Source organism: Beta vulgaris, chromosome 7, assembly GCF_026745355.1.
Source record: "Beta vulgaris subsp. vulgaris cultivar EL10 chromosome 7, EL10.2, whole genome shotgun sequence".
Classification (NCBI taxonomy): Eukaryota; Viridiplantae; Streptophyta; class Magnoliopsida; order Caryophyllales; family Amaranthaceae; genus Beta; species Beta vulgaris.
The window spans coordinates 7,392,453-7,417,814 of NC_079208.1; the positions used below are offsets into that span (position 1 = coordinate 7,392,453).

The window sequence follows — 25,362 nt, forward strand, 5'->3', positions numbered from 1 at the left end:
GTAGGGCTGCGCTTTTTATAAGAGCGCAGCCCTTCTGTAACAGTAGGGCTGCGCTTATTTTAAAAGCGCAGCCCTTCACAAAAAGGACTGCGCTTTTCTATTAAAACGCAACCCTACTATAACGAAGGGCTGCGTTTTATTTAAAAGCGCAGCCCTATTGTATAGAAGGGCTGCGTAATGAAGAAAGCGCAGCCCTTCCAGCGCAGCCCTTCCTTTTTTTTCCCCTAGTGGTAACTGATTTGACAGATACTGTTCACCATTTAATAACTGATTTGATGTCAACCGCCATCATTTCCCCCCATATACTGTTCACCACTTTTCTCTTTTCCACACTCAACCTCCTTGTACATTCTTGGCTTCATGGTTGTTCATTAACAAAATCAAAATGTACAATGACAACCCGCAGCTGAAAGTAACCCAATTCCTGAAGTTGATGTCAAGTGAGTAATTTCCAATCTTTGTACACTAGTGTGTTGATGTTTGTTCACTAATGAAATTCAATATGTACAATTACAGTCCCATACCGAAATTCAATAAATCACAATGTACACCGTTGGTCATTACTATTGTACACCAAACCATATGCATTTGTATATTAAAAAAATTGTTTCAGCAAATAAATGAGAGAGAAAGAGAGTGAATGAGTGATGAGAGAGAAAAAACTGATCCACTCTAAAAAAACTGCCAAAAGCCAGCCAAGTGGACAAGGTTCAGGATGCTCATCCTGCACCTCGGTGTAGGATCTAATTTGCGCAATTATTTTACCACACAAGAATTATTTTCTCTCTCCTCCCTCGTACCAGTCGATGACCACTTCTCTCTCTCCTCTTCCACGTGATTTTCTTCCTCTCTCTCTCAAGTTTCTTCTTCTTCTTTGACAAGAAACGTCACCACACCTCCAAAATCATAAATCCCTTGGTGCGCAACTGCTGTAGCGTGTCTTCCTTGTTTCCGACGTCCTTCCTTCTTCTTGGTTCTTTGATTTGTTGGTTACTTTCTTTTCTTCTTCCTCAAGTTTCCATTAAAGATCATGTTTTTATGCTTTATTCTAATATTAATCATGATTATTAACTTTAATTTACTATTTTAAGATTAATCTTGATCTATATATATTATGTATTAAAAGAATAAAATTTCACATTTGATCATTATTTTTAGATTGAGTTTTTAATTATCAAAGCATGTATTTTGGGGTGTTAATTATTGAAAAATCATAGTAACGTGTTATAAACTATGAGATTATTTTAAATTATGAATTTAAGCATGTTTATGTATGTTTAAAGAGAGATTTATAATTTTATAAGTTACTGGAATTTTAGAAAGGACTTTAATAATGGAATTTTAAGGATTTTAATTACTAGTATGGTAGTATTATGCTAGATATCAAAAGTAATTGAAGTTTTAATAGTAAAAATAACTTTTAAAGATTTTTAAAGGGGATTTAAAATATTTTAAAAAGTTGCTGTATTTTAGTTAGAGAATTGATTTTGGTTTATATTGATTACTTTAGGCAGAGAATATTCAGTAGGTGACTTTTAAGGAATTTAAGGTGGCCTATTAACTGGTTTACACAAGATATGTACATACCTATGTGCTATGTGATATAATATCATGATTTAAGAACAAAAGGTTGTAGTATCATGTATAGGAACTTTATAAGTTCATATGTGATTTCTAGTATGATTCGTTTTTACATGTTTTATGTCTGTGTGCAAGCATATTGATATTGAGATCTGACTATGAGTTAAAGATTATCATTTTTGTATGGAATTGTTGATGCAAGCCTGTGGATGGGAACTTTAGCTATTAATTCACATGGGGGAATTAATAATAATATTGAGATTGAATCATGTTTATTCATGTATTCCCTTACAATATTATTTTCACTACTTTATAAGGATTGTGGGTGTTATTTGGTAAGTTGACAAGTTATGCCTTAGAAAGGTAAGATTGATTGTTGGCTAGGTTCAACAAATAAGAAAGATTGAGATTAAAGAAAGTAATCTTGGATTGTAAGTTGTGTGATCACTTACTAAATCCTAAGATAAAAGAGAAGTTCAGTTGTAAATGTTTGATTTGATATTTCTGTGTTACTTGTATGTGTGTCATAACAAGTAATAAATTGTAAATCACGTAAAGTGTAAATTGGATAATAAACTTTAGACTGGTGCACGTCTAAAGTTGGACAATTAAGAATTGGGGTATATCGTGGTAGCCTATGACTTTTTTTGGGGAAATGGATAGATCACAATTTCTATTTTTAAAAAGGTTTTTCGATATCGCAGATCATTCGGGAATACAGATTCGCGCCCGTATTTCGTCTTCCTAGGTGAAGGCAAGTATCATGTATTAGTATCATGTTAGGAATGTTTCTGTAATACTATGTAGTACTCAGCTTTGCTGATTACGTGATTTGTTTGTGTATGTGATCATGGTTTTGCCTTATTAATCCTGTAATGACCCATTTTGGTAAGAAGATACTCCCTCCGTCTCTTATTAGTTTACCCCTTTCTTTGGGGCACATTTGCTGAGATACTAATTTGAACCTTAATATCTCTAATTTTCGATAAGCAAAAATTACAAAAAGTTGATATTTGGATAATACACATTGAGACGAATCCAATAAGATCTCACATGACTTTATTTTTCCTTAAATACAAATTACAAGAGATAGTCAAAGTCATGTATGTGAATAGTGTCAAAAGTCAAAAGGGGTAAACTAATAAAAGACGGAGGGAGTACTTTAGAGCATTGACATCTACAGGTTTGCAGAGATGTTGCATAATCATGGGGATCTGGGAATAAAGAGATTGTGTAACAATTTGTTATATCTATTACTTGAGTTGGAACATATTATATTAAGTTTGGTTTTGAAGTAGACATTTATAATGTGTTTGGTTTAATGTACTTATTTATTTATTACATTAAAGTATGAAGTTTACTTATATGTTTTCCGCTACAAAATTCTGAATAAGCCGACGCGTTATCACACGGGCGATAATGGTTGGGTAATTCTCTATGTTTTATATTTAAAAAGTATTTCTGAAAAGAGAGAATTATTGGGGTGTTATAGAAAAATCGATGAAAAATCTCCCTTCATTGTTGGTGTTGTTGCATCGGAGGATTCAGTGGTTGTCGGTGTCGTCGGTGTTGTCAGAGCATTCGTGAATTGTGAAGGATGACAAAGGAAAAGAACCGGTGGTATGAGAAAAACAGAAAGGGAGAGGGGGGGGGGGAGAGGGAGAGTGACGGATTGATGTGTGTTTAGGGTTTGAAAATAAGGGGAAAGCGGGCCTGCTTATCTGCGTCGCACATATAGCCCATGCGACGTAGATAAGCCCAAATCTCTAATTCTGTAAAAAAAAAAACATACATTGCACATCATGTGCGACACACATGAGCTACGTGCAATGCAAATCGTGTTCCTCATGTGTGTTGCATCCTCATTATGATGCGACGCAAATGACCTTTCCACTCATTTGATGTGTGTTTAGCGTCGCATGTTTTTTGATGTCCGATGCAAATAGGCTCTTCCTGAGCTTTTGCGTCGGATCTTCGGTATTGCGACGCAAATACACCGATGCAAAATGACAATTATGTACTAGTGATTAATACCAAGATTCTCTATAAAAGAAAATCATCTCTAAAAACATTCCACACCATATAATACAATGATGAATACATATCTCAAAGTTCTGAGAAAAAACAAGCACAAAATTCTAAACTACTACAAGTTGGTAGTTCCCAGTGAGTAGTTCACAATGAGAGTAGTTCACAACCATCTCTAAACTATGGCAAAGAGTAGTTCATCCTTACAGTCATCTTCGAAACAGAAAAGCAACAACAAATACACAAACTTAATTACACAGTCGACCAAAACTGCTAGTATTCAGATTTAAAAACAAATAATATGAAATTCCTACTTCAAGGTTGTTGCTCGAAGAGGGGGACTCAATAGTCCTTTTTTAATGGAGAAAATATATAAATGGTCAATGGTGTATTATGTTATGTCATATGATCATGGAATATGTTATTATGTGATTATCTCATTCTTCAATGTTTAATTTAATAAGTCCACCGTTAGAATACTAGCTAGATCCACTTAACTGTGAAATAAATTTTTTGATAGACGGTGGTATATAAGACAAAATTGAAAGGAAAATGAGGAGATTAAGAGGTAAAAAAAAGTCAATGCCAGAAAAATCCTGTCAATGTCGAAAAATAATTGACAAGTTTGATCTGACAAAAAAAAATTATAAGGTTGTTTCAAACAAAATGTCACTTTTAAAAGATTATTTATGACAAAAAAAAAAACTCTATATAATATGTTAAATTAAAACATCCTTTTGATATAATGAAAAATTGTTAAGGGTAATCCAACCTTTAATTCGGTGATCTAGAATTTGAATTAACTTTGAATAAACAAAGCTTACGAGAGTATTATCTATTATGGGTTTCAAGAGGTAAACAACCTATAATCGTATTCACCTGTCCATGTGTCTTATTTTTACTAGTTTATATTTTTTAAATTTGATTTTATTTAAATTCCTACTTTAATTAAATAAAAAAATAAAATTAACACACATCTACCTTTAACCTTTCCCACCAAAAACCCCTCCCCACCCGCTCCCCCATCCCTGCGAACATCCCCCTAGCTACCCCTCCCCCGCCCTCTCTTCTTGCGACCACCCCCTGTGATCTGAGCACTTCCACTACCCCCTTTACCCACGACCATTCCCTCCCCCACCCTCCTTACCTTGCGTGCATCTCTCTAAAAGATTAGTCATGGGACTTTACATCCGACCACGTGTAACTTCCTCGGAGTTTATTGTAATTTCCACCAAGTAATCGCTCTTAAGTTGGGCGACCCGTGAGCTGGTTCACTAGGGTCTGACGGCTGCATCGACCCGACTATTGGGAATCTATCTTCATTAGCAGAGTTCCATCGTCCTTGGTTCAGGTAATGTGTAAATTACCCGAGACGATTTCACATTTATCTGATTCCTTGCTATCTCTCTCTTAGAATTCGCCTCATTCGTCAAGGTTAGTGTTGGGTCGTGGTGGCTTGCAAAGGAGGGAGAAAAAGTTTGGTGGTGTTTTGCGAAGGAGGGAGAAAAAATTTGGTGGTGGTAGTTCACACAGGCGGATCATAAGTGGGGCGGATGGGGGCCTGACCTCCCATAACTATGTAAATAAAATGAAGCAACTGCATATCACATGAATTAAACGCTGGCACAATGGTTGAGATGAAAGCGCTTAGGTACTAAGGAAAAGCTTAGGTTGGAGGTTCGAACCTTGCACCCTATATTTGTGGGTATTTTTGTTTATCAAAGTTTCTTCTATCATCATGTTTAGTGTTTTCTTTTAAGTTTACCTCTATTTTTGTGTTTCAAAGTTTCTTCTTTCTTTATTTTAAGTGTTTTTCTTTTCTTTTATCCGATATCTCTGGCTTCTATTTATTTGCCTAATTTTGGAAAATGTTTTTCATATATTGTTACTATTTTCTTTTCTTTTTTTCAAAAAAAAAAAATAAAGTTTATGTTTCTCCTACTGTAATTCATACTTTTTTCCTCAATCATTCCTAACAATCATAAAATATAAGCTACTTTTTTTGTTGTGACTTAAAAAAGCAATTTGGCAGTTTATTTAGTCATCAATGATGAACTAATCCATCAATTTCTTAAAAATCCATCCACTTACGAGCTATTTTTTGAATTCCTTGAAGATTTGATAATGGTCAAACATATAAATGAAAAAAGTTGCTTAAAATTTAAATGGGTACAATTGAGATTTATAATAATTACAGGAGCCACAACTTCTTTGCGGTCATTAATAATACTCCTGTTATTCATCAAAAAAATTGGTGTACTCTTATAAGCATTTTTATTCATAAAAAATTTATCTACTTGGCTCCTGTTAAATAGTTGGTCAAGATTCGTCACTGGTAGTTCATGAAGGATGAAGAAAGAGGTGGAAAGGTTAGGTGGTGGTGGTGGTGGTGGTGGTGGTGGTAATGCTGAATATTTCCGATGAAATTTTCGTGTTATTACTAGGTGGGAGTATCCGGATTGGTTTTAGTGGGAGCGGTGGAGTTAGGGTGGGGCATGGGGGTTAAATGTTGTGTGGATGAAGGACGATGAGGGGATGGAAAACATGGTGGAGTGAGAGGGACAAAAGGGTCGGAGAAGAGAAATTAGTCAAAGAAAGAGAAAATTAATAAAAAAAAAAAGGAAAAATTGTCAGGAATAAGTTAACCTTTGCGTTGACCGCTTTTAACAAGTCAACCTTCATTTATTCAGTAGCAAGTAAAACTTGCTAATGAATTAACTTTTAACAAGTTTTTTAACTTATGACTTGAACAACCTGTAAACTTTCATTAATTCCCTTTGACTTATTAACTCCGTCAAAAAAATTTCCCTCCACATTTCGTTTCCCCTAACTGTTCGTATACCACACACACTCTCTCTCTCTCTCTCTCATGTTCTTCTTCTCCAAGTTAGGCATTGAAGCTCAAGCAAATCAAAGTTCGAATCTTTGCAGCAGAGGTAAGTTCGATATTCCTTTTATTTCGTTTTTCGCACCAGACTTTTCTGGAATTTTTCCATTTTTTTTACTCGAAACTCTTGGCTGAATACATGTGTGTGGTGTTTGATTGTTTTTTCGTAATAGTTAATTAGTTGCTTTGAAATGGTTTGATGTTGACTGTAAACAATTAAGGTTGCAATTTTGGGTTGAATTATGGTTGTTGATGATGAATCAGTTACTTAGTTTAAGGTTTCCATCCTTTTTTTTGTTATGTGTTTGGTATGTTTGTGTTAAATGTATTTAAACTGGGTTGGAACTTATATTGAGAAATATATTGAATTTTTTAGGTGGCAATGACTAGTAGTGTTTGGGATACTGTTACCTTAAGGTATTGGCATGGTGGGAGATTTAAAGAAGCTAGTACAGGGGAGTTAATATATGCAGGGGGGCAAGGGAAGACAATTGGTGTTATTCCTGATGAGTTATGTTTTTGGGAGACTATGGATATGGCTAAGAAGTGTGGGGATTATAGCACAGTTGAGGCAGTTTTCTATTTACTTCTTGGGATGGGTTTGAAAGATAGGTTGGTAAAGGTAGAAGATGACAAGAGTGTTCTTGCACTTTGTGATGTACTTATCATTTTAGGTGTACATTTGAAGTCACTTTTGGAAAATGAAGCTACTATTAGCTATGTACAATTTATGTGGAACATAGTATATACCAAAGTTCAAACTGATCAAAATGATATCAGATTTCATTCATCAAAGTTCAAACCATACATGTTCATAACCTAGCCAATTAATACATAACTTAATAACCTAAATACATTCAACTAAATACTACTTTTACTTAAGAATCAAAAACACCAAAAAAATGAAAAGTGCAAAAAATAGGGCAACCATCAATACTGTCAAACTATACTTCATAGCACACATTTTTAACTCTAAATCCTCTTTCTTCAATTGCTTCACCTCTGCTTCTAGTTTCCCAATCTTCTTCTTCAATTCTTTTATCTTATCTTCACTGAACTTTTGCAACATCTCCAATTCTGCTATTGTACTATCCTTCTCGAGCAACCGAAATTGTAAATCTTCAACATCATCCACCAACTTAAACATGTCACACTTAGTGTTCTACAAATGAAATTGTTAAAAATTAGATTTCTTGTTTAGCAAAGTAAAAATTTTTAAAGAATCTAATTAACTTACGGGCCATCCATAAAATTTAGCATCGGGGTTGGATCCATTTTTCACGGTTCTTACCACGGCATCATTTACACTTGCACTTCACTTTTTGGTACAGAACCCTAGCTGAATTCGAAGAATTCCCAGACCCACACGAGCTTTGTCTTCGCGATGACATGTTTAAGAGGGAGGGAAAAAACGAAAAGTAGGAAGAAGGGAAGAAGAGGCATAGTATGAAAGAGGGAGGAAGAAGCAGTTGGGTGGGTTTTATAACAGGTGGGAAAAATTTAAAGATTAATTACAATAAACCTAACGGATCTTTACTTACCTGTTTAACCTACTATTGCAGGTTACCATTTAAAAAAACTTGTTAAAAGTTAATTCATGTACAAGTTTTACTTGCTACTGGAATAAATGCAGGTTGACTTGTTAAAAGCGGTCAACGCAAAGGTTAACTTATTCCTGACAATTTTTCCTAAAAAAAACTCATATTTCAAGTTACTTGTTTTACTTGCTACTGGAATAAATGCAGGTTGACTTGTTAAAAGCGGTCAACGCAAAGGTTAACTTATTCCTGATAATTTTTCCTAAAAAAAACTCATATTTCAAGTTACTTGTCACCTGAACTTGTTAAAAGATTATACCTCATAAGCTTTGATTATTCAGAGTTAATCAAAAATCTGACTTATATTCGATAGACTGCTTAAAAATTGGCTTATTATTGACAATTTTCCCATGAAATAATCATAGGATCTTATAATATTAGATTTGATACTAATATACTATGGTTGGATCCTTAATACGCTCCACAAAGGTAGAATCTCAATCTTAACAACCTTAGTTGGCAATTGCGATATATTTTTGTCTCCGCTTTTATCTCCCCGAAGAAGGGTATTGTAAAACGTAAAAGCAATTGTATTTCTTGGTAGTCATTCATCTATCTGTCTTTCTCATTATCTGATCTCATCAATGGAACCACTAACTAACAAAAATCTAGCTGGCAAACTCCATATTCACATCCATAGTATATTAGTATTGCTTGCTCTTTTCTTCTTCTTGTTTACCTTTAATCAACTGGAAATGGAAGACCGATGGGTCGATCTCCCCATTATAACTAATCCAACTAAATATTGTTTACTATCTCCGTTTCCTAAAGATCTTCCTTGTTACTGTTCCTACAGATACTAAGGAGGATCCATTGTGTAGGGTAGGTAAATTAAGAGATAGAAAAAGGTAGAAAAAATAAACAAATAAAAGGGTTAAAGTAGGAGAGAGAAATGGAGTAAAATTGAATTAATAATGTAATGGTGGACCATATGATAGGGACATGAGAGGGTAAAAAGGAAAAAAAAATTCCAAATAAGAAATAAAGTAAAAGATGGAAGATCTTTTGGAAACGCACTTGAACGGAAAGAATGAAGATCTTTAGGAAACGGAGGGAGTATATTAGAAAATCGTATATAGTATTGTCAAAGGCGATCTACAAATTACAATCCTTTTAGATGAAAAAATTGGGGTATTTGTTAATTATCTGCTAGTCTATCAAATAATGCAATTTTAACTTAAATGTGAAGTCGGGATCATAGAGTAGGAACCAGGAATGAAACCAAAGTGGTATAGGTTTAAAACTTGTTATCTAATACCATGTGTTTGGTTCTATTTGGAAATGTTTTTTTTTCTTCTATTTAATACCTAGAGGTATTGCCGCATTGCTATGAGCCAAACTCACCCCCTCCCCCCTTCCTCGTGGATTCTAAACCCCATACCTTATGGGTTTGAGCCTTTGAGTTATGAGTTTTATATCTATCAAATTATTAAACAAACATTAGGTATGAGTTTTGCTCATTCTAAACCCATATCTCATACCAGAATTATATAAACCAAACGCTCCCTAAAAAAACGAAGGATCCATTTTTTATATTAATGATTGGGAATGTATGAAAGGAAAAATTTAAAGGTTTTTGTAGGAATCTATTCTTTTATTATTTTAGGTGTGTTATATGAAAAATGGAAAATGGATGAAAATAATAGAATCCTGATACATAATTATGATGAGCTTAATTGTATACCATTAATCCACTATCATCATCAATTATGATTTAGTGAAATTTATTAGAAGTGATATGTAAAGAATTGAAAAAAAAAAAAAACTAGCAAATTAAAGTCTATTTTATATACACGGTTTTTTCTCCACGTACTCCTGTGGTTTTTCAAGAATTCATGGGGTACCCCGACTTTTTCAAAAATGCACCAGGTACCCTTACTTTGGGGGTAAAATGTATAAAATACCTTTAATGACTAATGGTGCCAAATTTTCGTGAGTCGTTAGGGTCAATTAACCCCTCTAACTCTAATTAAACCCTCTAACCCTAACCCTGCAAATAAGTACATGCACTGTTGGAACCCAAGGGAACACTCAAGAAGGGGGCCGGGCTGAATTGAGTGGTGAAATCTAATCGTTTTTCGCAAAAATCCTTTCGCGGCTCAGTGCCAGGCTCTGAGCCAAACACTCGAAAATCGCTCATTTACGTTTTTGCGAATAATAAACTTGAAAGATATTAGATTTGACACAAGATATAACGTGGTTCAATCTCACCTCTGATATCTACGTCCACAAGAAACAAAAACTCTTTTATTTCTTTGAATCCTAAAATATCAAACTCTTGATACAATAAGATTCCCCTCACTACTAACCCTAGTAATGACTCCCAACACTTAACTCTAAGTGTTGACACTCTCTTTAATGTAAAAGTTACAAGAAAGAACGATCCTCAATGATGTGCTTCTTAGTCAAGCAAATAGAGGACAATTACAATTACGAAATGATAACTTAAACCTGACCCGCTCAGTGCTATGCTCAGTGCCGGAGGAAACAGTTTTCAGCTCTTAATATTTTCGGTTTTTGTCTCTGAAAACTTGAGATTTAAAAGTAAATTCTGATTCCCTTTTATAAGCTTGGTTAGGACGAAAATCACTTAAAAATATCTTTATCTTTTAATCCTTGATTTAAGGGATAAAACTTTATCTTTTTCTATCTTTATCTTTTAAACTTAAAAAGATAAGTTTTCCACATTAGATTTTCTTTTCAACTCAAATTCTGTTTTCTTTTATCAAAAAGATATTTTCCAAAATAAAATCTGATTTTATATTTTCTCAAAACACGTTTTATTCAAATTCAGTTTTAAAACCTTTTTTCAAAACACGTTTTACTAAAACACGTTTTTTTCGAAAATTTCTTTTTCTAAAATTCTTTAAAACTCGTTTTTATCAAAATCTGATTTTTGTTAAAATATTTTCAAAAACTCGTTTTTATCAAAATATTATTTTTATTAAAATCTTTTCAAAAACTAATTTTTATTAAAATCTTTTTCTAAAAACTCGTTTTCCTTAATCCCTTTTTATTTCTGATTTCGAAAATCTATTTCCCTTATTTTGAAAACTAATTTCCTTTTTATATAGACATATAACATTAACATAATTATTTATTTCCTTAACTCTAAGAAATAATAATTATACTAATATCATATAATCTATATTTCGACACATAGCATATCACCAAGTTTGAGCATATTACATTTTAAACTAAAGTTACTATTCTAAGAAATTATAAACTAAAACTTCATTCTTGATTCTTCTTTTCTTCAAAGTCTTCGTTTATCAATTTCTTTCTTCATGCATTTGTTGCAACTGTTACATACTTTCATGCTACAACATATTATATTAATTTTCATTATCAAAACATAACATGTGCATAAAACATAACATGTACATGCACAACATGCACCCAATTACATGTAGAGCATGGTGCGCCCTCTTCTAAACTACGTCGTTTTATCATTTTTAAAGTCTATAATTTTTTTAAAAATTTGTTATTTGTTTCCTTAAATTCTAGAACTAAAGATTCTTTTTTCAAATTTAAATTTAAAAGGTATATGTTCTTTTACCTTAAGTGTAGATGTTCATTTACTATATGTTCTTTCCATTATAACCTATGTTCTTTTATAAATATAGATTTACATGTTCTTAATTTTAAGTCGTATATTCTTTTTTAAAGTAGAAAAGTTGTTGAAAAAAGTGTGTTTTCTTTTATATAATTAGTATGTTCTTTTTGGATGCACATTGAGCATTGTGCACCCTAGTATATATAACCCACGCTTTGCAAAACCCTAACCCCTAACCCTCTAACACCTCACCCCCACTCTAAACCCTAACACTAACTACCCAACTACCACAGCCGCCCCTCTACCCCCACCCTTCCCCCACCCCTGTAGTCACCCTCCCCCTACCCTACATCCCCTCCCATGCAACCCAACCTCATCCCCATAGCCGTCCTTCCCCCACCCCGCAACACCTCCCCTAAAAATTGATTGCAATTTGTTGTACGTCTGGCCTTTGTTTTCACGAAAATTAATTGCAACCCTTGAAATTTTTCAAGAAAAGCTTATGGCTGGTGGTGCAACTGATAGTGGCTGGAGGGGTCACTTGTTGCTTGTGCGAAGAGAGAGAAGGGGAGAGATGGAAAGACGATACGGGGTGGATTCGCAATGAGTGAGTTTCAAGAGAGGGAGGGGATCGCAATTTTGAGCGGTGGATGGCTGGTTTTGCGGGGTTGAGAGTGAGGGGGAGGGGGTTGCAGGATTGCGGGGAATGAGAGGGTAGAGGGGGATGTGTGGTTGGGTTAGGGTTAGGATTTAGGATGGTGTGAGGTAGTAGAGGGTTAAGGATTAGTGTTAGGATTTTGGAATTAGGGTTAGAGGGCTTAATTAGGATTAATGACTAATGGAAACTTGATATCATTAGTTATTAAGGGTATTTCGTGAATTTAATTGAAATAGTAAGGGTACTTGGTGCATTTTTGAAACAGTAGGAGTACCCTATGAATTCTGAAAAACCATAGGAGTACCTAGTTAAAAAACCGTTAAATATATATATGAAGACTAACGAAAACATTGGATTTACACTTGGAAATTGGCCCAATAAGGTTGATTATGATATTACTCTAACTGTTTAACAAGGACGAGGCATAGTAGAGATCTAAGAGGGTCATGGTCCCTGCTAAAGGCCCAGGTTGTATTACTTCTATATAATTGGCTAAGAAGATTAAGAATATGAAAATAAAATTTGTTTTATTAATAAGTTGGCCACCATCTACAATCATGTTTGGAATTCTTTATTAAATTAGTTTTCCTTCACAACCAAGCCTAGTTTTCCCCTGCTGTTTAAGTTGATATTAGTCCGCCCAAATTAAACTAATTAAGCTAGTTGTTTATGGCTTTATGCTCTTTTGCTTAAATAATAAGTATACCATGTAGGCTTTAAAAGTTTCTCCAATAATTCTTCTATAAGCTAACATTTTATCTATTTTTTTTTTTTTTTTTAATTTTCAATAATGTTTAGTCAACTAATACCTGGTTTCATCACAGTCTTATCCTCGTATACTTGTTAAAATTCAACATAAACCAAAAAAGTTGCCAATTTGCATCAAAATCCCTTCCTTGTCCCCTCCCCACCTCCTCCCTCTAATGTAGAAAAATTGTTTATGTAATTTAGTTGTGTTGTGGGCCTTGTGGCACATGATAACAAGTAGAAGGCGTGCAGATGGTGGATGTAGTGGTGTATCCAGGATTCCAACCCTATGGGTTCGGAGCTGCTAAAAAAAATACGTTCATTCAATCAAAGTTCAATACATTAATTCAAATATCAAACTACAATACAATCTAAACCCTTCATAGTCACAATACATATATTGAAGTGCCGCTGCTGCTCGAAGTCGAAGATGGCCAAGAGACTCGAAGTGCTATTGCCCGAAGTCGAAGATGGTCGGGAGAATCGAAGCGAAGTGATATTGCTCAAAGATAGGAGACTTGAAGTCGAAGACCACGAGAGAGTGTGTGAGAGTAATGAAGTGATGAGAGTAGAAAATGAAAACCCTACTTCTGCTTCATCTTTTCTCAGGGAAACCCGGAGAGGAAAGTTAGGGCTTAGAGAGTTAGAGCTGAATATGATGACTGATGAAGTGATGAGAGTCAATTACTCTATCTAGGACTTTTGGGCTTTATCATATTTTGGACTTTTGGTTTAAGGCTTACTTACTGACTTATGTTTTCTTACATAAATGAGTCTACAGACTCTACACTCTACACTAATTTACTTACTAATTTATTGTATTTAAGTAAAAAAATAATTAATAAAATTATTATAAAAAAATATATAATAATAATATAAAATAAATTTATTCGATTTTTCGATTAACCTTTTATAAAAATTCATAACCGTGACCGTACCGTTAACCGTAATTTTTACCGGTTCGGTAACTGAACCGTTTAATCCCAAATTCTCCGGTTTGGTAATCGCCCATTTTGACTGATTTTCTGGTTTTTCAGTACAGTATTTCAGTTTCGGTTTTTTGTGAGCACCCCTAATCTAAACACTCTGGTAATTATGTCATGTAAGCGCAGTTTGTCATTTACCCTACCTGCTTAAATAATATATCTTGAATCTCATGCAGTACACAAGTTGTAGTTTAGTAATAGTTTCATGTCTTGTGTTGTTTTTTACACTTTAAATATCTTTGACATGATTAAATGAAAAATATTAAAAATCCATTATTGAAAAATATTATTATCTCCCCAGCTTGCGACTCCCTTCCTTTTTATATAAATGCTCCATTTCTTCTTGTATACTTGACAATGGCTAACTTTGAGTATTATATTATTCATTACTAAAAATTCATAAAAAAATTAATATTTTAAAATCTACATCGAAAACAATTTAAAAACATCTTGTATGCTAAGAAGATCCTTAACCATAAAAAAAAAGGTTCATGATCAAGGCACATTTTTGTTTTTGCTTAATGAAAAATAAAACTAATGTTCATACATGATCCAATTGTAACATTTGGAAATATATGAGAACTCTTGAGAATTTCGGTATCCATCTAAAATTCCTTAAATACCCTCTATATATGTGTTATTCCAAGATAATTAACGAGGGCCAAAAACATATTTAAAATTATAAGAACAATCAATTTCATAAATTATACTATACTATTATGATTTCCAGCCTATAAAACCCTTAGAAATTCATGTTGTGGTAATTAAAATTCAATTCCAATATGAGAAATAAATCTCAATTTCTATTTCTTCGATACATAAATTATATAAACTTAGGTTCATGATTAAATTACCAAACTAAAGCTTTTGAACATAATCATACTAAAAACAAATCTTTTTTTTTTTTTTTGGTAAAATGTAAGAAAATATATTACCAAAATCAGTGAAAATCACCTTGCAACATACATCCTAAGCCAATTAGAACATGAACTAATCAGCAAACTCTATAAACATTACATCCAAAGCAACAGCACCAAACCCCCTTTAAATACAAAGATTGATGAACCAATTTTTAACAGCTTCAGGCCAAGTGTCTTGCAATACCCATTTGACTCTACCAATAACCTCCTGCTTTATGCTTTGAATTACTCTGTCAGGGTTAAGCACAATTCTCCCACAATGAATGGTTCCTTGCTCTCCATATATGATATACTATAGCTGCCAATGCACGGTAACAAATTTGCTGTTGTTTTTTGCTTCTGTATCTTCTTCCCCACTTCTTCCAAGCAGAATAAATACACTCATGCTGCCCCACATGTATCTGCAGCCAGTTCCTTATATTAATACATACTGTTCTTCTAAAGTAACATCTAAAAAATATATGCATACAACTGTTAGTGCCATTTGTACATAGTAAACATGCTTCATCTTGACATACTCCAGCTGCCTTCAATCTCTCCTTTGTCTTGATTTTCCTTAGTGCTACAAGCCAGCTTATAAATGCATGTTTAGGGACATTGATACCACTCCACACCCAATGGTGCCACCCTACATTCTCATACTGGCCTTTCAGCCAGTTATACCCCTCCTTAGCAGTATACTTCTTGATACCAGTACCCCAATTGTTATTGTGGTAACCATCCTTCAGTATCTCTTTTGCTTTACATACACCTTTCCAGATCCAACTCGCACCTGGAGGAGCTTTGTACTCCCACCACACCTGTTCCTTAATATATACACTCTGAACCCATTTAATCCACAACACATCCTCCTTTTGGGCTATTTGCCAAACTAGCTTACCCACAGCAGCCATATTCCAAGTAATACAATCTCTGATGCCTAGCCCACCATTTTTCTTTGGCATACACACCCAAGACCATGCAACGCGGGGGGGGGGGGGGTTGAGCTAAAACTTGAGGGAGAACGTAAACTTTGAATAAAACTTGAGAAGAGGAAGAAAAGTAATCAAACCAAAGCAAAGGAAAGAGAATGAGGGAGAACGCCGAAGCAAGGGACGACAACCTCAGTTGGCGCTGGCAGTCAGCGGCGTCCGTCGTGGGGAGGAAGGAAACCGAGAGCAAAAGAAAAAGAAAGAGAGAGGAGAGAGTGTCGAGTTCTTTGGGAGAAGGAGAAAGAAAATAAAGTTGTGTGGGGAAAATTTAGGGTTTATGAGGATTTATATAGGTTTCCCCTTGCGGGTATAGGAAAAGGTGGTTGGGCTCAAATAGAGTTTAAAGATTAATGAGATTAGTGTTTGGGCACCCCATACCCTATTAAGAGTTCCTTTTCTAATCCAACTAGTGTTTGGTTCCTTATACCCACTTAGAAATCATTTTCCATATTCAAAAAGTATTTTAAGCTTTTTAAATATTTTTCAAAGCATGCCTAAAAAAAATATTTTAACTTCTTTAAATCATTAAAATAATTAGGGTTAAAGAATGCGGTTGATCACTTTCAATTTAATAAGACTTTAAAAAGACTTCCGCTGTTATTTATTTGACTATAAGATTTATATTCTGGTCTGTAATAGTTAATTTACATTCTATTTAGTTGGTCTATAATAATTATTTAATACTTATTGTTTATTATTTCAATTAGAACCATTAGCCTTGCGGTTATTATTACTAGTTATCGCGGCGTAGCACCTTTGGATTCCGGAGTTTATTTATATTAAGTTGTTTTTAGAAGTATTGGAAATTCAGGGTTGTTACAAATATAAATAACTATACATTAAAATATATTTTTAAAATTCATAAATTTACGGGGTATTACATGTCGAGTGTTCTTGCCGCGAACTTGGTTTATGCTTATTTGCACTAACTTCTAAAACTTGCTGCATAGTGTTGTAGTGTTCTTACTGCTCCTGACCAGATCAAACCCATCTGGCCATAGGGGTGACAATGATATGAGACAACTCGCGAGTTACTCGAGATCGACTCGGTCAAAACTCGACTCGAGTGAGCTCGAATCGGACTCGAGCTCGACTCAATATATCGTTGAGTCAAGTTGAGCAACTCGATACTCACCTTGATAACTCGTGAGAAGCTCGAATACCCAATTATCAATAGGAAAATACCTAAATTCAACATTTGTCTACCTTATTGTTGCTTGTAATATGAGACAATTGCATGCTACTCGAAATCTACTAGGTTAAAGCTCGACTTGGTCAATGCTCGACTCCATCAAAGTTCGGTCAAAACTCGACTTGACTCAACTCAAAATCGACTCGAAATGCTAACAGGCCAAGTCAAGCTAGCTCAAACTCGAACTTGACTCGCATCATTGCCACACCTAATCTCGCCTATCATTCCCCTCTACACTTAAGTTTGTAGTGAAAATGTGCACACATAGTGCGTTGTGCATTACAAATTAGCGCATTGCTACCAATTTGGAGCTGGAACTTGCGGCAGTGGCCGCATTCTAGGATGTTGGAGATAGGTTCTAGCTGGTGCTTATAAGAGTTTGGTCATTGTTGTCATTATCCTTAATATCTCTTCTTAATTACAATATTACATGTTAATTAATACACGTATTCTTTTCTACATATACATTCTAGAAATAAAAAGATAAATTCAGAAAAAAAAAAGTTGAATAGATTAGACCCTATTCGTGCAACAGAGCAATATAACTAATAATCAATTAATAGAAGTCATTAAAAATTGATATTTTAGATTACTTCAATATATATATATATATATATATATATATATATATATATATATATAAGCTTTGAAATGCAGTTGTATTTCTTGAATAATGCAAATTTTTCAGCATTCATGTATTTCAATACAGATGTAGTGCTCCAAAAGCTTTTATATATATATATATATATATACATATACATATATATACATATACATATATATGTACATATACATATATATGTACATATACATATATATGTACATATCCATATATATGTACATATACATATATATGTACATATACATATATATGTACATATACATATATATGTACATATACATATATATGTACATATACATATATATGTACATATACATATATATGTACATATATATATATATGTACATATACAATATATATATATATATATATATATATATATATATATATATATATATATATATATACATATACATATATATATATACATATACATATATATATATATACATATACATATATATATATACATATCATATATATATATATATATATATATATATATATATATATATATATATACATATATATGTATATACATATGTATATATATACATATATATGTATATATATATATACATATATACATATATATATATATATACATATATATATATATATATACATATACATATATATATATATATATATATATACATATATATGTATATACATATATATATACATATATATGTATATACATATATATATACATATATACATATATATGTATATACATATATACATATATATGTATATACATATATATATACATATATATATACATATGTATATACATATATATATACATATATATATACATATATATATACATATATACATACATATATACATATATATATATACATACATATATACATATATACATACATATATATATACATATACATATATATATACATATATATATACATATATACATATATACATATATACATATATATATACATATATACATATATATATACATATATACATATATATATACATACACTAGGGGAAAAAACATAAAGGGCTGCGCAGGAAGGGCTGCGCTTTTCGTAAAAGCGCAACCCTACTAGTGAAGGGCTGCGCTTTTTTAAAAAAGCGCAGCCCTACTAAGAAGAAGGGTTGCGCTTTTTAAAAAAGGCGCAGCCCTTCACTAGTAGGGCTGCGCTTTTTCAAAAAAGCGCAGCCCTTCTGTAGGTAAGAAGGGCTGCGCCTTTTTGAAAAGCGCAGCCCTACTAAGTGAAGGGCTGCGCTTTTTTAAAAAGCGCAGCCCTTCTGCTTAGTAGGGCTGCGCTTTTTTAAAAAAGCGCCGCCCTTCCTGAAAAATTTGAAATTTCGGAATCGCGCGCTTTGAAATATTGAGCGGGATTCGTCAAATATATTATCCCTCATTCTCTCTCCTCTCTCACGTCCCTCATTATTCCTTTCCTCCTTATCTCTCACCCTCTCTTCTCTCTCATCCTCTCTTCTCTCTCAAAAACTCCCATAAACATTTGTCTCAAAAACCCATTTTAAGTTTTTCCGATTTGCACTAAACATGGCGACGGAGTCCGATTGCCTATTGTATACTTCTCTTTGTTTATATATTTTGATTAATGTTCTTGTATACTTCTCTTTGTTTTGATTAATGTTCTTGCTTGTATACTTCTCTTTGTTTTGATTAATGTTCTTGCTTGTATACTTCTCTTTGTTTTGATTAATGTTCTTGTATACTTCTCTTTTGTTTTGAATGTTATTCTTGTATACTTCTCTTTGTTTATTTTGATTAATGTTATTCTTGTATACTTCTCTTTGTTTATTTTGATTAATGTTATTCTTGTATACTTCTCTTTGTTTATTTTGATTTAATGTTCTTGTATACTTCTTGTATACTTATTGTATACTTCCCTTTGTATATTAGTTTTTGTTCCTTTTTTTCATTTTCGTTTCATTCTTTTTATTGTTTTGGGTTTAGTATTTTCGTTTCGTTTCTCTTCTCTTCTGTTTAATTTCAGAAAATGTGAGATTATGAGTAAAAAAATGACAAAAAAATTTTTTTTTTTTAATTTTTTTTTTGGTAGGAAGGGCTGCGCTAGTTAGGAAAAAGCGCAGCCCTTCTAGCTTAAGGGCTGCGCTTTTCTAGCGCAGCCCTACTTAAAAAGTGAAGGGCTGCTACTGAAAGGGCTGCTGTCAAAAAGCGCAGCCCTACATGCCTTTTTTAGCGCAGCCCTTCTTCATTTTTCCACTAGTGATATATACATATATATATACATATATACATATATATATACATATATACATATATATATACATATATATATATAAGCTTTGAAATGCAGTTGTATTTCTTGAATAATGCAAATTTTTCAGCATTCATGTATTTCAATACAGATGTAGTGCTCAAAAAGTTTGAACTTAAGTTTGGACTTTGTACTCAAAATGGATGAATCGAAATCCCGTCTGACATTCTTTACACTCAATAATCTAAGTGCAAATCTAGTTCAAACTTTTTAGTACACTGTAGTCCAAAAGGTTTTGATTGAATTGGACTAAATTCTGAACTTTTTTCAATCCGCTTATATCCCTACGACTAACAAGAAACAAGTTTGTATTTGAACAAACTACAAATATTCTGTCACCCTTGTTGTGTTTAATGTGCGATGGGATGACAAAAATATAATCCTCGATGGTGATAGAATGACTATATAATAGAAGTTTAGATTTTTTTAGAGCGAATGATTTTATTTATTGGTGTTTGTACTACAAGACATACTTTATACACTCAAAGCGATAAATATGAAATAACTGAAATGAGAAACACATGTGTCATCATGTATTTATTGAGTAAATGAATAAATTGATTGATTTGGTAATCAATCAAGGATAGCTTAAATAAAATTTTAAGCAGTGCCAAATGCCCGCTTCATCCTCATTACCTCCGCATTACTTAGAAGAGTGATTTGTTGAGTTATGTCAGCAGGTAAGTTACCGCCAAACAAGGAGTTCATAGTGAATTGAATTGATGGGTTTGCGCCATTCAAACTAACAAATGCGGTAGCTGGGGTTGTACCAACATTAACTTGGAAATGAAGGATGGCTTGTGGGAAAATCATAACATCTTCAACCTCAAGTCTTCTGTAGTATGCAGTGTTGTTTGTGTCAATGAATCCCGCAATTATTGACCCTCTTGACACGATTATAACTTCTGATCTTCGGTGTGAGTGTACAGGTATAACTCCACCGACACCAAAGTCTAACCTTGCCATAGAAATACCTAGACCATTCAAAGCCGGGAATTGATCAACAAATGCTAGAGTTACGTTGTTTCCAGGTACATTTGTGATCGTTCTGCCACCACGGAAGCCCGTGTAAACAAAGTCATCTGTTGTTAGAGTAGCAGGATCTCTACAAGCATATCCTTGTGATCCCCTTGGAAGACTACGATCTGCCACACAAAAATCAACTTCTATTGCATGAGAGAGACACACCAAGAGAGAAAAAGTGAAGAAAACTAAAAGGTTATTCATTTTGCAATTAATTGTGCTAGAATTATAAGTGCCCAAGCAGGGGCGGACCTATTAAGGGTCCTGGGTGGCACGTGCCCCACCAAAAAAAAAATCGGATTTTTTTTACTTATAATGTCAAACAGATTTTTACAACAGGTTAAAATAAAAACGCGTGCAATAATTGCATATAATGCAACTTGGTCCAGTGGTTCTCCTAGTAACTTGTAGTGGCTAGCTGTTGCCACGGTAGCGGGTTCGACTCCCTTACACGCAATTTTTGCTTTCTTATTTTTCTTATTTGCTTAATACCTTTTGTTTTGTTTTGTTTTTTCTTTTTCTTTTTTACTTCTTACTCTTTCTCTTCTTTATTTTAGCATTTTTTTTTCTTCATTTTGTTTTGGTTTCTATTACATTAAATGAATTTATATCATCTTCTTATAAACTTTTGTAACAAATTGAAATAAAAGTTGCATCTGTTGATTAATGTGAAAGTCAATATGTAAGATATACTAAAAATGGAGATAGTATTGAATACTTAATATTATTTATTAAGGTTGTGAAAATTAAAGTGTTATATTGTTTTAAAATATGATATTATAATTTTTCTTTTGTAATTTGGTGCCCCACCAAATTCGAAATCCTGGATCCGCCTCTGCCCAAGAGGCAAGAGGTAGATTTGCTAAGGGGGGGTTTTGTTACTTGCTTCGTATTTTTCTTGGATATGAGATGTTATTTCCCTAAGAACACTACAAGAGGGGGGGGTGAATTGTAGGTGTAGAAATAAACGTAACTTTTTGCGTAAATTAAAACTTAAATGAATAAACAAGCTAGAGGAACACAAGGGATTTTTACGAGGAAAAACTTCGTAGGCCCAATAAGAAGAAACAACCTCGACCACTAGGGATTTTAAACTCAACTCTTTCACTAATTAGGCCAAACAACTTTGTTACAACCTAATTCTAACTCGAGCCACACCTTGAGTTCCTAAACTCAAGTTCCTGAGCCACTGTTCCCTTAACAGCAGTTCCTCTCAACTTCACTCGAAGTTTTCTCACTCATACAAGCTTCACTCAAAGCCTTTCTCTTACAGAACTTCACTCAAAGTTCCCTTACCCCAAAAACCAAAATACAATTTGATCGAAATAAGCTTAGTGGAATTAGAGTAAGAAAGCAAAGAACAAATGGCTATTATGAGAGAATGAAGGCACTGACACTTAATTAGTTAAACTCACTTAATTACTTATAGTCAGACCACTTTGGAACTTATCTAGACTTCAATATTTAAGTAATACTCATGAAGAACGTGGGATTAAAACTTGATTACATGTTAAGTCCATTAACCCATGATGTTCCTTCCCCTAAGGAACACGTTTCACATCATGTCCCATGATCCCATGATCTTCAAATGAACGTGGATATATTTTAGCCACTCTCCTAAGTAATAGGAGTTCCTTGAGCTTTATCCGAAAATCAGTTTTATAAAAACAGTTTTTATCTTTAAAACTGAATTTTTAATCTTTAAGAAAATAATATCTTTTAAACAAATTCTTTCTAAAAACGGATATTTATTTTCTTGATTTTTCCGAAAAATAAAGTCTTTTTCTCAAACAGATTTTCTTTTTAAAACTGATTTTATCATTTGAAATTAGATAAAACTAATTTCCTATAATTTAGGCATGACTTACTCAAATGCTCATTTAACCGTTATACTTTCACACGCCTAAGTCTAGTTCTTTTTATTAACTAAGTTCCTTTAACATATTCGTTTAGTGCCACTTAGTTTGTTCCTTACAAAGGAACAAACTCATTCTCAAATAAAGCTGCCACTGTTCCTTACCATTCTTACTTTGTTCCTTTACATTGGAACTAGAAATAAAAAGCCTAGCTTCTATTCTTCTTGATCCAATGCTTGCTCCAGTATCAACTTATAGAAACTTCTTTACTTAGCCTTTGAAATCCTCTCTTGACTTCTTCCTTGACTTCGTATTCTCCCAGTTCCTTTCATTGATACCTTAAACATCATACACTTAAATAACTCATTAGTTCACTAATTAGTTTGCATCTTTGCTTCTTTGTCATCATCAAAACTCTTTTCAGTTCGAGGAATGAGTGCTCTCCATACCAAATTAAATAGTACTTTGTGAAGGGGAGAGAGTAGGTTATGGTTTAGTTTGTTTTGACCAGCTGTTCCTCCAAAGTATTCTAAAATTTTGTCTTGAGGAAAATTCGGAAAAGAAACAGTTCCTTTCCGTTTAAAGTACAAATCAGTTCCTTGGCAAGGAACTTCCCAAACTTTGCCCAACGTGGCTTGATTAAACCTAATTTTCTTATGATGAATTAAAGGAGGGGGAGTTTTTCATGTAATAGTAATTATGACACGCGGGAAAAAATAAAGCAAATAAAAATAAAAGAAAAAGAAAACGAAAAGATGATAAATAAGAATCAAGATTTAAATAAATCTGATTCCTTTTATTTTGGGATTTTTCGGATTTTTCGAATTTTTATGAGTTTTAATTTTGAAGGAAAATAAATGCTAAGGAACTTGTGCTATAGGAACAACTAATGCTACATATCAATGTCCTTCATATCATGCATGTTTCTTAACCTTAGGAACAGTAAGGGAAGTATTATGTGACATTTATGAGTTGTTTAATTTCTTTGAATTCATGTTTATGTTTTGCAACATTCCAATTTGCAATGGTCTTAGGCAATTAAACACAATTATTTTTAGCACACAAAGTCACTCAAATTGATTCAAACATGGGGGAATTGACATAGGAACAATCACTTAATTTTTATTAACCCTAACTCAAGCCTTAATTTTTCATATCTATCCCTTTGCAAAGGCTTAGTTAGAATATCAGCAATCTGATAATCAGTTTGACAAAACTCAAGTTTAATCAAACCTTTTTCAAATTTTCTCTTAAAAAGTGATGTCTGATATGTATATGCTTTACTCTAGAATGATGCACTGGATCTTTAGATATACTTATAGCACTTGTATTGTCACAATAAATAGGAACACATTCAAAGTTTATTCCATAGTCACTAAGTTGTTGTTTTATCCAAAGCATTTGAGAGCAACATGCAGCAGCTGCTACACATTCTGCTTCAGCAGTGGATAAAGCAACTGTGTTTTGTTTCTTGGTACTCCAAGAAACTAAACTATGACCAAGGAATTGTGCCATACCTGAGGTGCTTTTCCTATTTACAAGATCTCCAGCATAATCTGCATCTGCATATCCTTTAAGCTCAAATGTATCACTTCTTGGATAGTAGAGTCCAAGATCACATGTTCCTTTAAGATATCTAAGAATTCTCTTCACAGCAGTGAGGTGAGACTCCTTTGGATTTGCTTGAAATCTAGCACACAAACCAACACTGAAAGCTATGTCTGGACGACTAGCAGTTAGATACAAAAGTGAACCAATCATTCCTCTATATTTTGTTTGATCAACACTTGTTCCTATGGAGTCTTCATCTAATCTAGTTGAAGTTCCCATAGGAGTGTGATTTATCTTTGAATTTTCGAGGCCATATTTCTTTAATAGTTCCTTTATGTATTTTTGTTGGTGAACAATTATTCCTTTTCAGTTTGTTTGATTTGTAGTCCAAGAAAGAAATTTAACTCACCCATCATACTCATTTCAAATTCATTGCTCATGAGACTTGAGAATTCTTTGCACAATGTTTCATTAGTAGCTCCGAATATGATGTCATCAACATATATTTGAACAAGCAAAATATCAGTTCCTTTAGATTTTAGGAACAAGGTTTTATCAACCTTTCCTCTTTTAAAATTGTTTCTAAAAGGAACTTTGATAATCTCTCATACCATGATCTAGGTGCTTGTTTTAACCCATAAAGAGCTTTATCAAGCTTGTAGACATGATTTGGGAGATTATTATTTTCAAACCAGGGGGTTGTTCAACATATACATCTTCGTTTAGATAGCCATTTAAAAATGCACACTTAACATCCATTTGATATATTTAAATCCCATGTAAGCAGCAAATGCAATTAAAATTCTAATGGCTTCTAATCTAGCTACAGGAGCAAAGGTTTCTTCATAATCTATTCCTTCTTGTTGATTATAACCTTTTACTACAAGTCTAGCTTTGT

General features: G+C 33.2%; 1 protein-coding gene across 1 annotated transcript; it reads right to left on the reverse strand.

Annotated features, from left to right (window-relative positions):
- Positions 1 to 20,229: 20,229 nt before the first annotated feature.
- On the reverse strand, positions 20,230 to 21,575 carry LOC104898552 (auxin-binding protein ABP19a-like). Its single transcript, XM_010685644.4, has one exon. It carries the CDS (start codon positions 21,259 to 21,261, stop codon positions 20,635 to 20,637), a length of 627 nt encoding a protein of 208 aa, XP_010683946.2. The 5' UTR covers positions 21,262 to 21,575; the 3' UTR covers positions 20,230 to 20,634.
- Positions 21,576 to 25,362: the final 3,787 nt, after the last annotated feature.

Bases quoted from the DNA above. Each gene is read 5' to 3' on its own strand.
- LOC104898552 (XM_010685644.4), bottom strand. From the start codon at position 21,261: ATGAATAACCTTTTAGTTTTCTTCACTTTTTCTCTCTTGGTGTGTCTC.